Source organism: Megalobrama amblycephala, linkage group LG13 (genome assembly GCF_018812025.1).
Source record: "Megalobrama amblycephala isolate DHTTF-2021 linkage group LG13, ASM1881202v1, whole genome shotgun sequence".
Lineage (NCBI taxonomy): Eukaryota > Metazoa > Chordata > Actinopteri > Cypriniformes > Xenocyprididae > Megalobrama > Megalobrama amblycephala.
Genome location: NC_063056.1, coordinates 23,787,294 through 23,803,113, shown reverse-complemented (window position 1 = coordinate 23,803,113; position 15,820 = coordinate 23,787,294). Strand labels below are relative to the sequence as shown.

The window sequence follows — 15,820 nt, the reverse complement described above, 5'->3', positions numbered from 1 at the left end:
GACTGGAGGTAATTTGGACATTTGAGCTTCATACCCCTTCCTACGACACAGACAAGCACAAGATTTCATTTTTATTTTATTCAATTAAAAAAACATTTATTCACACAACATATTAGTGGACATGATCTATTTTTGGATGCATGTAATTGCTTCTACTAAGGGAGTTCAGAATTTTGGAAATAAGGTATAATTCATTTTTAGAAAAGATTGATGCACTATTTCTGAACACATAATAATGTGGACAACAAGCCATTCATCATTGCAAAGCTGTTTACAACTTCCATAAATTGTCATGCACCTAACTCTCTTTTGGCAACGAAGGATAAATCAATAATTGTTGTCAATATGTCAACATTGTTTTATTTTTTCTGAAATCATTTTGATATGATTTTTCAAAAAACACTTTTTTTTCCTTTTTCTTTTCTAAAAAACAAAACAAAAACCTTTTCTAATACCTGTTTGACAAACTCAAAACCACTAGATGCCAGTATAGTCTCAAGCGATGTATTTTTTTTAAACTCACACCTTTCCAAGTACTTATCGGAATGCATACATTTTTTGTTGTTGTTTTTTTTCTTTTTTTTTTCTTTTCATTAGTGCATATTAGGTATGAATTACTTATGAAGGTATGAACCAGTAAAGGAAATGCTTGTGGATAATGTTTAGTATTAACACTAAGAATCTCATGCAGATTATAAAGAGTACATCAAAAAGTGTCCCAAAAGATTTAATTATTTTGGCAAAACCTTTTTTTCTATATAGAATTACAGAAACTGCCATACATCTCCATAATGTACACATTTTTAAGAAATTATTTTACTCCACATTACACTCTGGCTGACTGCAGATTAACAAAGAAGCAGTGGCAAAACTGGTACCATAACAAACAACTGTGCAACTTTATTAAGCTCGAAGGATGGCAGTACTGACATACAAGGGAACAGGTGGACTTGCACAATGCAATATACCAAGTATATATTAGACCTATGCATAACACAGGCATGCTTCCCTATCAGTAAAACACTGCTCATTTTAAACGCTATAGAGCTGCAACTGGACAAATCTACAGGTTAGAGGGGATGATGAGAGACGGAACTGAATACACACAAAATGATGAAATGTTGTGCACCAGCTTTTCCCCAAAACCCCTTAATAAAAAAGTGGCAAGTACATGAATCCAAACATGGAAAACTGACCATTTAATGGAACAAAAAATAAATCTTTGGATACATTAAAAAACCCAATACTATACCCTAAATGAAAAGGAAAATGAGAGGGGAAACTTAGTTTTCACCCTCGCCCCCCTCTTTTGTTTCTTTGTTCTTTCGTACCTCTTCAAGCTTCTTGTCCTAAAATAAAGAAACAAACATCCATTCAAATAATGTATTATTCAATAGAATTAATGCTTTCAAACATACAATGAATACTGTATGTATTCATCTACATACACACCTTCTCTTTGAATTTCTCATTCATAGCTGCCATGCGTGCTGTGCGGTTTTCTTTGTTGGCTTCCATTTTCTGGTTAAGCTTCTCCTCTGCCATCTTGCTGAAGTTGTTGTTCTCCTCCATTGCTTTCTGAAGGACCTCCTTCTCATGCTCTCGTTTCTCAGCCAAATGCTTCAGGACCTCTGCCTCATGGTTCTGTGAGGAAATATGAGGAACAAATGAAGAACAAATGAGGAACAGAATGCAGGATAAGTATGCAATTCAATGCCAAACAACCTCTTACCTTGCGTCTCTCCTCTGCTGCGTCCAGTTTTTTCTGGATCTCGTCCAGAGATACCTCCTTCTTCTTGGGGGTGGAAAGTGGGAATTCTCCCTTGGCATCTGGAGCCGAGGGACTCAGGATGACTTCAAAAGCCTGTCCTGAGGCACGCTTGTCCAGTTCCTTAACCTGAAAATCTGTGAACGATATGGCGTTGCATTTAATAATGCATGCTCCATTTTCTTTGCAGAATGACTTCATTTAGATTATGGTTATAGTGAAGCATATTGATTTTGAAATTGGAGCTTAGCTGCTGCTATTTTCACATCTTACCTCCAGAGGACGCCATTGCACTTCCAACCTCGATGGTTTCACACACCTGCCAAATGAGAGCATATAATAATAATATCAGAAAAATGCAAACGTTTTGCTACTAACATTGATGTATCTTATGCTTACACAATCATTTCTCTTAATCATCTGTATTCTATCACATACTGTAAACAAGCCTGAGCTACACAACAGCCTTTCTATCATTGAAAAAAAATAAATAAATAAGGAAGCTAGCTATTCATGAAAAATATTTGAGAGGAATTGGTCTCTACTGTGATATATACAAGAAATATACCTAATAAATACATACATAAATAACACTAGTACACTACTTAAGGGAGTGGCGTCGCCACAATAGTCATGCATAATTTACTAAGTGAATGATATTATGGGAAGGAAACAAGCAAGACAAAACACTTGCTAAAAATAAAAAAAATACTGCCTATTAAATGGCAATATATCCTTTTTTCTGGACGCCAAGAATAGGACGAGTCGCTGCCAGCACAACCACCGGATCCATCTATTCAGACGTGCTGTCATCATCATCTAATTAAACGATAATAGTTCAATTAAAATCTACAATAAAGGATGTCCACTCCGGTGAAATTTAGAGAAACCAAATCATCACATCTTTTTGTAATGTAATGTGATCCAACTGGCCACTGAGAGACTAAAACAAAGGGGATATTGTGTTAGAAACGAACAAAGACAAAAGGGCAGTGATCCTCGAGCTAATTCGTTGTTGAGATTTGTCGCATATTAAGATTTAGACAAACTTGACATCTTAAATATGACAATCATCACTCGATGGCTGAAAATAAACATCCAGCACTAGTGTCTATCCGATGGGATGCAGGATCTCATCTGGAGACAATAGATGGCCGAGATACACCCATTATAATAGCCTGCAAAAATCCATAATATCACATTTTATACCATATTAAATAATAACAAGAGCCTCATCATGTTCAAGGAACATGCTAATACTGAATTCAAGCTTTACAAATAATGGTATGGATGTATCAACCGTTTCCAGCAAACCAGATCACACCCAAATCTCTCCCATTTCACAACAGACACTACTGCACTGCCCATTGAACAGAATAATCTCGGTGCTGACATGCAAAATGCATATTGCAATATGTTTATTAATCGATGTTATAGATGCATGCTTAGGTAAACAAAATAATTTGTCAGGATAGTTGGTGAATGCACAAACAACGAAGACAAAAGACGTCGAGACCCTTAGATCACCTGTCACACTGTATTATGGAATATATGGCGGGCTTGTTAAAATTTGAGGTAAAATAGAAAACTGTTCAAGTCTGTGTCACCATCTGTAAAATCTACATGCAAACATCAACTAACGAAAGCCAGCCAGAGAGCAACGGTTGAGCTGCACCTCGACCATTTGCACAATTCCCTCCCGATTAAATGACGGTAAACACAAAATCCTAATTGTCGCGCCACGATGAGCAGTTAACTAGATGGCTGCGCGTGTTATTTTTAAATTCATGGACTTTCTTACTTAATATAACTATCTAACCATACAGAATATTCTCGACGCCCTTGTCTATTATCTACATCCCCTCCCCAAAGAGTGAGGTAAATAATGGTGTTACTTAAAAAAAAAATTACCATACAAAAGTTTACCTTTTTGATACTTTAATATGAGGATCGGTTGGGATACATTGCAAAAATATTAATATTTGACAACAAAAAGCACACACCTTTAGATGAAGTGAAAATCAGAGCCGGAGTTGACCGCGCGCAGATTCCTCTCTGCCTCAGCATCAACCGTTCGCGCAAAAGAGGACCAAAATGTGTTACGTCACATTTGGATGTGACCAATGACTGTCGAGTCGAGAATTCTGGGATATGTAGTACGCTATAATTTCAATGGCATGTCAAGCTCGTAGTCCTAATTTACTTTTAAATTATTGGCATATATATGACCGCCTTCACATTTACACAGTATAATTCTTATTTATGAATAGAAATATATTATAATAAATGGACATTGAGAAGCAATGGTGTATAGCCTAGTATATATAGCCTAATACTATGAAAGCTTAATTTAGTGGAATAGAATATGACAACTTGAGTCTAGCAAATTTATTTTCCTTAAAAAATAACTTCAAGGCTATCTGAGATGAGGCTTTATTAGACCTGACCTCACCCCTGGTGTTAGTCATACAGAGATGACTACAGCCCCATAAATTATTAGAACAAAGCAGCAACATGTCTGTGGCCTACTTTACAAATTGTTTTTAGAGCAAAGCAATCTGGTAATTAACAGTTCACTTGGCATTAGTGATTTTGCTTCTGTTCTTCCCGATGGCTCAATGAATCCTCTGTCATTGCATGAACTTTAGCTAAATGGCAGAGCTGATAGTCTCAGCACTGCATTTCAAGCTGACTGGTTTTTACTGTCTTGTAGCTGGTGTTTGTTTCTATGTCACTGAATGGTCTTGGTCTCTGTCTGAGAAAGGAAAATGTTTGGAATCAGTTACTCTTTTGGTTTCAATGCATTAAAATTATATTTCAAATAATAACTAAGCAGATGCCCTTAACACTTAATGGAATGCATTTGCATTACATTAGATTTAATATATATTTTTTGCTCCTCAGATGAATATCTCTCTAATATTTTCCTTGTAGGCCTTATCTCTGTCCAAAAGTGTTGTATCATGCTCTGCCAGTCTCGTCATGCCCCACCCTGGATCTTATTCATCCTGTATGAGGGGGGAGACATTTAGTAAGCTGCCCAGGGAAAAGGGGGAGCAGATGGTGCTTAGATGCCTCGCCCTGTCTAGGGTCTCTGGTGTCTTACACAAAGACACAAAGAGAACTGAGAAACCCCCTGCCAAGGATATTTTTTTACTGATATCACTGGGGGCAAAGGCTATCATTAAAGCTATTTTAGATTTAGTCTAAAAGACTAAAGACTAAATAGATTTAAGTTCATCAGCAGGCCTTTGATAAACATACTTGCTACACATATGTTGCTTACCACACATGTTGCTGATTGGAAGTAAGCCAGGAATGCTAATACACACACACACACACACACACACACATATATATATATATATATATATATATATATATATATATATATATATATATATATATATAAATAAACTTTCTGATACCAAAATAGTCCAAAGATGGTTTTAAGTATAGTCTTTTAGTACAGTATAAAATTGTCAATACAAATTGATCATGATGGAAAAACACCACATCCTATTGATCTTCCTTTGTTATGTGTCAGCCTTATTATAAGAGGGCTAAACCTAACCTGACACTTGATCTGTTAAAATGTTTTTAAAGCCAATTTATCCACAGCCAGATGTGCACTTTGACTGACCCATGTGCACCAGATGTGCAAAGACTTAATGCCAAAATACATTCTGATAAATGCACTGAAACATCTATTGGCTGGATTGAAGAACCAAACTGCCTGCAGGCAGACAGACAGATACTGTGCGTTTAATTTCCCACCGCTGACAGTGACCCAGTTTACAGAACCACTGAGACAGAGAGACTCTCTCTCTCTAATGGACCACTGAATCCACACTAGCCTGAATAGGAACAGCAAAAAACACCTCTACTTGAATGCTGGTGTGCATCTAATAAGCAATGTTTGCTTTTTTGAGAGTTTTTTCCAGTGCCTAAATCATCAAATTTTTAGTTGGATCCATGGATGATGTCATGAAACGTAATGTCATAGTGTTATGTAATGCTCCTCCTCTTTGGACAGAGTGGAGGCTGTTATGCTCCCATAAGAGCAATGCCCTTCCCCTGCCGTAACCACAATAACATACTGCTTGCACATGCTTTTACACACAAATACATCCCCTCCCAATGTCTCTCTTCTCTGTCTCCCAAAGCCCCTAAGGTAAGACAAAGGAAACCATTATCTAAATTTAAAATTGAATCAAAATAAAACAACAAACAGAGAAGACACCTGTCTTTGCCCACATTACATGCCTATATATATAGGCCTACAGTACTGTGCAAAAGTCTTAGGCCACCATTAGATGTTGTTTTAACAATGGTATAATGACCATATATTATTATTTCTCAGTCTCTTTATTAGAATTTAACTGGAAAATATAGGATTTTTTGCATGTAGTATTAAAAAAAGTAAAGAAAAAAACAGCTATAGGCTAAAGTGGCAAGTATTTAGTGACCTCCCCTTACACTTGAGCAGGAACCTGGCTTTCTTAAACCTAAATGGAATGGAAAAGGACAGGAAGGCCAAGAAACTTTTCAAAATCTGATGAGAAGTTTCTCAGAGTTTCTTCTGGAAGAAGTCCAAGAGGACATACTAAATAATTAGATTTTTGCTTAAAGAAGCCATTTAGTTCTGATTTTTTTTAAATATGCCATTGAAATATTTCCTGTATTTGTATCTTAATAAAGAGACAAAAATAAATATGTATGGTCATTAAATATTTATAAAACAACAAAGCTGGTGGTGGCCATATACAGTATATATATATAGCCAGTCAATGACAGGCCCTCACATACTAATTTTTATATATAGAAGTGATGATCAAATTTGGCTTGATAAAAAGAATTTGTTTATACAAACCTGATTCCAAAAATGTTGGGACACTGTACAAATTGTGAATAAAAAATGAATGCAATAATTTACAAACCTCATAAACTTATATTTTATTCACAATATAATATAGATAACATATCAAATGTTGACAGGGAGACATTTTGAAATGTCATGCCAAATATTGGCTCATTTTGGATTTCATGAGAGCTACACATTCCAAAAAAGTTGGGACAGGTAGCAATAAGAGGCCGGAAAAGTTAAACGTACATATAAGGAACAGCTGGAGGACCAATTTGCAACTTATTAGGTCAACTGGCAACATGATTGGGTATAAAAAGAGCCTCTCAGAGTGGCAGTGTCTCTCAGAAGTCAAGTTGGGCAGAGGATCACCAATTCCCCCAATGCTGCGGCGAAAAATAGTGGAGCAATATCAGAAAGGAGTTTCTTAGAGAAAAATTGCAAAGAGTTTGAAGTTATCATCATCTACAGTGCATAATATCATCCAAAGATTCAGAGAATCTGAAACAATCTCTGTGCGTAAGGATCAAGGCCGGAAAACCATACTGGATGCCCGTGATCTTCGGGCCCTTAGACGGCACTGCATCACATACAGGAATGCTACTGTAATAGAAATCACAAAATGGGCTCAGGAATACTTCCAGAAAACATTGTCGGTGAACACAATCCACTGTGCCATTCGCCATTGCCGGCTAAAACTCTATAGGTCAAAAAAGAAGCCATATCTAAAGATGATCCAGAAGCGCAGGCGGTTTTTCTGGGCCAAGGCTCATTTAAAATGGACTGTGGCAAAGTGGAAAACTGTTCTGTGGTCAGACGAATCAAAATTTGAAGTTCTTTTTGGAAAACTGGGACGCCATGTCATCCGGACTAAAGAGGACAAGGACAACCCAAGTTGTTATCAGCACTCAGTTCAGAAGCCTGCATCTCTGATGGTATGGGGTTGCATGAGTACGTGTGGCATGGGCAGCTTACACATCTGGAAAGGCACCATCAATGCTGAAAGGTATATCCAAGTTCTAGAACAACATATGCTCCCATCCAGGCGTCGTCTCTTTCGGGGAAGACCTTGCATTTTCCAACCTGACAATGCCAGACCACATACTGCATCAGTTACAACATCATGGCTGCGTAGAAGAAGGATCCTGGTACTGAAATGGCCAGCCTGCAGTCCAGATCTTTCACCCATAGATAACATTTGGCGCATCATAAAGAGGAAGATGCGACAAAGAAGACCTAAGACAGTTGAGCAACTAGAAGCCTATATTAGACAAGAATGGGACAACATGCCTATTCCTAAACTTGAGCAATTTGTCTCCTCAGTCCCCAGACGTTTGCAGACTGTTATAAAAAGAAGAGGCGATGCCACACAGTGGTAAACATGGCCTTGTCCCAACTTTTTTGAGATGTGTTGATGCCATGAAATTTAAAATCAACTTATTTTTCCCTTAAAATTATACATTTTCTCAGTTTAAACATTTGATGTCATCTATGTTGTATTCTTAATAAAATATTGAAATTGGAAACTTCCACATCATTGCATTCTGTTTTTATTCACAATTTGTACAGTGTCCCAACTTTTTTGGAATCAGGTTTGTATATATCATGGTCATTCATCACTAATGTATTAAGCAGTTAATGCAGTGTAAAGCATTAGTTTGCAATTACATCACTAGGAACCAAGTTTAACATGTGCTCTGCTGCCTCCATTAGGGGCTGAATTAACTGGTGATGAATTATAGATTAATGAAGCCCTCATCTCTGTGTTGGGATGTCCAGCCAGCCCCACTCCAGAATTTCTTTCTTTCTTTCTTTCTTTTTATTATTATTTTTTTTTTGCCCCCGGGACCTGAGCAAACCTAAATTCAAAAGGCAAACCGCTAACATAAAATAGACATTTGTGTTAAATATTCAACTAAGGCACATACAGTACAGACAAGGTCATTGTACATTTTGATGCTTATGTAATAAGTAATCATATATGCATGATGGCCCAGCAGTATTTTCCCTTTCCCCTTTCCTGTCCTGTGCTGTCAAGGACCAAACATGCCAGCACCACAAATCTTTGACATTTGTGTAGATAAATGCTGTCACACATATGATGTCATAGCATATTCTCAGTGCTTTCTGTTCCCTTAACTGACACTAACTATTGTCTCAATATCAAACAAATGGCATGTCTTAGATACATCCGTGAAGGATGATCCGTCCATTGAGATCCTATGTTTTAACTTTAACTTGAGCGCATATTTTTTCCTCCATCTAATAAGTGACAATTTTAGTTGGAAGGACTGAAAGATAACTGCATGCAGCATTTTTGTCATTGTGTATGCCAGAAGAAAAAAAATCAATAGACATGCAATTCAGACCACTACATACTGAATAAAAAAGGTAATTACCGCTTTTTATCTGCCAATTTTTTCTCAAAATTGCGATCTCACAATTCTGACTTTGTTCATCAGAATGAGTTTGTATCTTGCAATTTTAATATTAATTCTGATCATTCTGATGACCTTCTAAGATTAAAAAGGCCATGAACATGAAGTGTTAAAGTGATGTGATGCATCACGCTACAAAGGATGCTTCAATACAACATCATTATGCACCCGTTGAGAAAGACAAATGTTCCAGCTTATAATGTTTGATATGTCCAGTGTAGACAGCCTCAAGCAGCTGTGGTGCGTCGTGTCAAAAAAATGCACAGATACATTGGATGGGTTTATTATAAGCAAGATGAGTTAGCCTAATTGAGTTAGCCTACTCAGTTGGTTACTCATGATACATAACAACACAGCTAAAAGTATTTCTAATATGTTGGACCTTTTACTGAAAGTTGAGACATGCCTTCACAAGAACCCATAAAAGCTGTGTTTGCTGTAATCTTTTGTGTCAAATCTGCTGTTCGGAGCGCCAAAGTCACGTGATTTCAGCCGTTGGCAGTTTGACACGTGATCCGAATCATGATTCGATACGCTGATTCATAACGCTCCGAAGCTTCCTGAAGCAGTGTTTTGAAATCGGCCATCACTATATAAGTCGTTATTTTGTTTTTTTGGCGCACCAAAAATATTCTCGTCGCTTTATAATATTAATATTAAACCACTGTACTCACATGAACTGATTTAAATATGTTTTAGTACATTAATAGATCTTGAGAGAGGAAATGTCATTGCTGGCTATGGAGGCCTCACTGAGCCATTGGATTTCAACAAAAATATCTTAATTTGTGTTCCGAAGATTAACGAGGGTCTTACAGGTGTGGAACGGCATGAGGGTGAGTAATAAATGACATTATTTTCATTTTTGGGTTAACTAACTCTTTAAGGCTCATCTGAATCCAATGTTAGCTTCATTCATGTCTCCTGTGATACCTTCATCTGACTGATGAAGGCATAGTTTGAAGGCATAGATGTATGCTTCACTGCCTTTGAAATCCCACAATCATTCTGTGACAGTGGAGCTAAAAATAAAGATGGTGTCTAAAAGTTGCAGAGCAGTTTGTGTGTAAATGTATGTTTTTGACCAACGTTTTCCACTTCTGATGTCATTTCTAGCAAGAAATTATTATTGTAGTAATTAAATATTTGTGTAGTTATCACCAAAGCTTGCTCTATTTTGCTGTAGATAATTAAGCCGTTACGCTGCCTCAGAAGTCCGAAATCAGTTTTGTCAGGTACCTTCGTGTGCAAATGCTGCCTAAAAAAGTCATTGCCTGATAGGGCATCTAGGGAACAAGTCAGTTTTCGGACGCAGCCAAGCACTTCCCACAGCGGATTCCGAGTGATCAAGGGCTTAGGGCGTTCCATTTAAACACATTGCAAGGGTTCCGCCAGTATTGGGCACTTGAGCAATGTAAGCAATGGCGTAGGCTACATTCGAGTGAACGAGACTGAGGGAAGTTAATCTAATATAATACACTTTTCTACAAAGATATTTTTTGGCAGGACAACATGTCACTCTTATCGAGATCACAGCAATAGCAAACGACAACGATCCAATCAATTCCAGATGGACAAAATCAAGTTCCGCCCTACATTTTTTCTTGTTCGAGAAGCCATTTTAGTGAAGAAAAGACTTCCATTTCATGCCGACTTTAAGATAAACTAAAAATTCAAAGAAAAAAAAGTCTGAATTGCGAGAAAAGTCATAATTATGAGACAAAAAGGTCACAATTCACTTTTTTTTTTCTTATTCGGTGGCCGAAACTGGCTTCCATAACTGCATGCAGTTCCACTGGAAATAGAAGTTTCAACTAAATGTATCAACTTTGACTAATTATTGTGGACAATGTTCATCCACGCTGTTCCAGGGCCAGATGACATTACACCCAACAATGAGACTGTAGTCTCTCCACAATCTAAACTGTTCTCCTTGGCACTTTTCCTTTTGTGTCTCTCCCAATGGTGCCCAAGTGGAAAAATACCAGAGTCTCCTAGGAGGCAGTGCTGACGGTTGCTCCAGTATAAAGTTGTAATGCTGGTAGCCGCCTCGATCAAAATGCACAATGGAGAGGCAGATATCAGCTGCCTAGTTTTCTCCGGCCCAGAACGTCCCGCCAACATTTCAACAAAAGATCCGATTATAACGGTAAGAAAGCGGGTGAGCTGAATACCCTCCTAGTCGGTCACAAGGGAGGGGGTAAATTCGGTTAAATCTGTCTCCTCGTCTTTTATCCCTACGCAGTGAATCACACCCAAACGCATTGTAAATCGACCAGGGAACAAGTGCTGTTACAGCAACTGAACTCATTCTTACCTTTTTATACAGGGCAGGCCAATCAGTGTCCAAGAATGACCCAGTGAGTCAGGTCTTTTTAGAGAATCAAAAATATACAGGGCAACCGGTGCAGTCCGATTCCCGAATGAATGGCCCTAATTGAGTCGGTTCTGTTTCGTGAATAAAACACGGAGGCCTACAGTTTACAACTAAACGTGAGATTTAAAATCATTTAAGTTACTGACATGTTCTTCATATGACAATGTGAAGTTAATGACTAAAATGGAAGAAAATGACTACTTTTATTAAAAAAATAAATAAATTGATACAACACAATATAAACAGTATAGGCTATGTTTTGATCCACTGAAGAATTGGCTCATAAGAGTCATTCGTTCACCAGTAGCATTGTCTGTTTCGCTGTGGATTCAGTTGCAGTGCCACTAGTTTTTATTACCTGAAAACTGTTTTACTATGGTGTTATGTCTGCATTGCAGTGAAAGAATGCAAGTGTGAGAACCGTTAACGGAACAGAGCATAATTTCTGGTACTTTTTTAAAGGCCTGCTGAAGTAATAATATTAAAGGTGCCCTAGAATTGAAAATTTAATTTACCTTGGCATAGTTGAATAACAAGAGTTCATTATGGAAATGACATACAGTGAGTCTCAAACATCATTGTTTCCTCCTTCTTATGTAAATCTCATTTGTTTAAAAGACCTCAGAAGAACAGGCGAATCTCAACATAACACCGACTGTTATGTAACAGTCGGGATCATTAATATGTACGCCCCCAATATTTGCATATGCCAGCTCATGTTCAAGGCATTACACAAGGGCAGGCAGCACAGCTGAATCATCAGACTAGGTAAGCAAGCAAGGACAACAGCGAAAAATGGCAGATGGAGCAATAATAACTGTCATGATCCATGATAACATGATATTTTTAGTGATATTTGTAAATTGTCTTTCTAAATATTTCGTTAGCATGTTGCTAATGTACTGTTAAATGTGGTTAAAGTTACTATCGTTTATTACTATATTCATGGAGCCGTCGCTATTTTCATTTTTAAACACTTGCAGTCTGTATAATTCACAAACACATCTTCATTCTTTATAAATCTCTCCAACAGTGTGTAATGTTAGCTTAGCCACGGAGCATTTTTAAAGCGCGAGGATTTAAAGGGGCCGCAGAATAGGCAGTTAAAAAAATTAATTTAAAAATATTTATGGTGTATTTTGAGCTGAAACTTCACAGACACTTAGGGGACACCTTAGACTTATATTACATCTTGTGAAAAAACATTCTAGGGCACCTTTAAGGTTGAACCACTGTAGTTACATAGACTATTTTATCAATGTCTTTAAAGGCCCACTGAATTGCCTTGGAACGCGCAGCATTATTCATTGTGTTGACGTAATTTCAACTGAAACAGGAAGACAGGGCAGGACATATCGAACAGCTCCGCCCCTTTTTAAAAATAGCCAATAGCATTTCGTTTATACCACCAGAGCCGATAAACTCTGTAAAACCTCTGTTTTCTTCTAATCTCTAACTGTTTCTCCTCCTAATGCCCTCTATTTCACTTTAAAATACAGAATTCTGTGCAGAATTCAAATGGATCCGATACCTTTTGTGGTCTGAGTCGACTCGCGGTCCACGGATATGATCCGCTCTGTGCTTTTGTGTAGACCAGAGCAGACTGTGCTTGCGGTGCTTGCAGTGCAGCGGTTCACGTGACACTAACGCAAAAACAGACAATATCAATGGAAAGCATATTTACACTGTCTGAATTGTTCCCTATTCTCTATATAGTGCACTATGTGCCATTCACCATGTAGAAACTAGTAAATGTGTGAACAAATGACCGATTTGCAGCTTCAGCGTATGTTTATAGTGTAGGAGGGGAGGGACTTCAGATTCCAGAGAGCATTTGATTGGACAGAAGATCTGACGAGAAGCTGAAGTGCGATGTGATGTTATGAAAATCCATGATCCATTTTAGCGGATGTGAAAGACTGTAAGTATTGAATGCTTACATCTCCTAAATGCGAATTTTGTCATTGTTTTGGAACACACCAGCTTATTCATAACCTTAAGGCTAGCATATTCATACTAAAAGCTAAAAAACTTAAATTTTGATTTCAGGGGGACTTTATTAAAGGCTTTAGTTGCTTAATAACCTCATTGTGCAAACTGACATTCACGTGTATTTATTTAGAGATGCTTTATATACATTAAACTTACATACAGTAGGCTACACTCAAGGTATGCAGTATGTGGGTTTCTTATTGGGAATAAAAACCCATTACCTTGCAGTTGATAATGCCATGTTACTAAATTAACATTTAAATAAGCTAAGCTGGGCCATTTCAGGCTGTTAAACCAACTTGAGGCTGACCCTCTGAGTCAGAATATCAAGTGTCCAGAGATTATTTTCAAATTATCCACTTATTCATTCCTTTTGATGTTTGATGTTATCACTGGTTCTTAACAGGTAGCTAGGTTACAGGAGTACAGAAAACAAATGTGCAACTAAACAATCATGCAAAATAAAAAGATGTCAATTAATAATAATAAAAATGGTGAACTATTATTATTATTATAAATATTATTATTATACTTAGTGAAGCATTTTTGTCCTCCCTAATTATTATTAAACAATTTTGGTACTGTGTTTGGTTGCCACTTTATGTCCAATGTAAATTCTAATGCAAAACCAGCTGCAAGCCAATGATTTAAGCCATTGTAATTTTTAAACCAATGAAAGCCTCTTTTCCCATCTTGGATCACAGTGGCTCATGCAATAAATCACAAATAGGAATTCATTGTGGTTTTCGCCAAGAGGTCTGACATAATGTTTGTCTGCATGTCTTTTTCCATCATTGTACCCCTGTCTCTCTATCCATTTCACTCACTTTGACTCTCCCCTCCTCCTCTTGCTTCATCTCTTACTCTTTCTCTCTCTCAACCTCAGGCAGCCTGACTGGCACGTTAAACGGCATGTGCCGTGCGTCTGAGTTGGTACTGCCACCCCACACCACTGCGCTGAAAAAGCTGCTGATTATTTTTCATTGGCTCACATCAACACATCATCATTTGCAACAACACAACAAATTCCTCTGTCCCAGTAGAGCCAAAAGCCAGAAAATACTATTAAGCTCAGGAACAAAGAAAAGGTCACCCCTCGGTTAAGATCTGAGGGTGCCATGGATGGAGCCCGCTGCCTGGGGTTGCCACTAATAGCTGTGCTTTCACACGACATGTAGTTATTAACTGATGAAGCATGCTTCTTGTCTGCACCGCATGTGGGCATATGTGATAGTATCTCGCTGCTGTGAGGATGTAGCCTTTGTTTTCAGCTTTGCTTCAGGCTTCACCCATTCCACTTCCACATTGTGTCCCTCCATGTTGTGCTTCTGTAAATACGAGCAGAGTCACATGATGTGAACAGGCTGTTGTTGGCGTTTGGCCCCTGTTCCATGATTTCTGAGAACATCAGATGAAAGTGTCTTGAGCATGTTCGATGTGCAAAATATACAAGACGAGCACATCTGTAAGTAAGTTTTTTTTTAGCAATTACAGTGCATTTTTTAGCAGAGGCGGTTTCCTTGGCAACATGTTACCACAGCAACGACACAGGCACCATTCTTATTGGATTGTTATACAAGTGTAAGGCGGGGGGAGGGACTACACTCCCTCACAGCATATTTGGGTGGCTACATGCAAGCTTACACCATCCTCAGACAGCCAGACACAAAGTCAATGAATGTGCTTGATATATCAAGGGAGGGAGTCACAATATAGCTGTTTTTGATGTCTCACTGAATATTCCTTACATTATCCCTCACATAAATGAGTGCATTAGCATTCAATAAATGGGGGATTTTGTCACTCTTTCCTATTAAGATAAGTATATATACTTGTGTGTGTGTGTGTGTGTGTGTGTGTGTGTGTTTATATATATATATATATATATATATATATATATATATATATAAATATAAATATATACACACTATATCATTTACACTAAGCTTTTTGTTTGGTACTATTCTGCATTTCAAATGTATTACTTATTTAGACAAATTTAAGATGAGATCAAATGACCAGGGCCTACATAAAACCTCAAGTGTCCTTTTCATTGCAGATTTGTCACAGATGTTGTTGTCTTAAACTGTTGGAATGGCACAGATGGGCAGATGTTTAAAAAGGGGTCTTATCATGATTAGAAGTCTCCTTTAATCTTTAATGGGGGGAGTCTGAATGTTGCCCTCATCAAGCCTGCACTAGAGAGCCAAGAGTAGGAGGGACTCCATAATGTCAGCAGTATGTCACTGTTGTTTCTGCTTAGTAATCAGTGAGAATGAAGCCATATGATGAGCATTATATGAAGATGTTTAGGACCATTAATTGAGTGTGAAAGATAAAATATTGGATGGCACTAAGGCAGTGGTTCTTAGCCAAAATAG

At 37.6% G+C, this 15,820-nt stretch overlaps 1 protein-coding gene across 2 annotated transcripts; it reads right to left on the bottom strand.

The window, feature by feature from the left end:
- Nucleotides 1-63: 63 nt before the first annotated feature.
- On the bottom strand, nucleotides 64-11,408 carry stmn1b (stathmin 1b). Of its 2 annotated transcripts, none has more exons than XM_048153002.1 (5): nucleotides 11,388-11,408; nucleotides 2,042-2,087; nucleotides 1,733-1,905; nucleotides 1,453-1,644; nucleotides 64-1,349 (listed from the first exon to the last, which is right to left on the bottom strand). In XM_048153002.1, exons 2-5 carry the CDS (start codon nucleotides 2,055-2,057, stop codon nucleotides 1,284-1,286), a joined length of 447 nt encoding a protein of 148 aa, XP_048008959.1. In that variant the 5' UTR covers nucleotides 2,058-2,087; nucleotides 11,388-11,408; the 3' UTR covers nucleotides 64-1,283. The 2 variants fall into 2 exon arrangements, with proteins under 2 accessions (XP_048008959.1, XP_048008958.1); XM_048153001.1 differs by lacking the exon at nucleotides 11,388-11,408 and adding an exon at nucleotides 3,772-3,892.
- Between the last annotated feature and the right edge of the window lie 4,412 nt (nucleotides 11,409-15,820).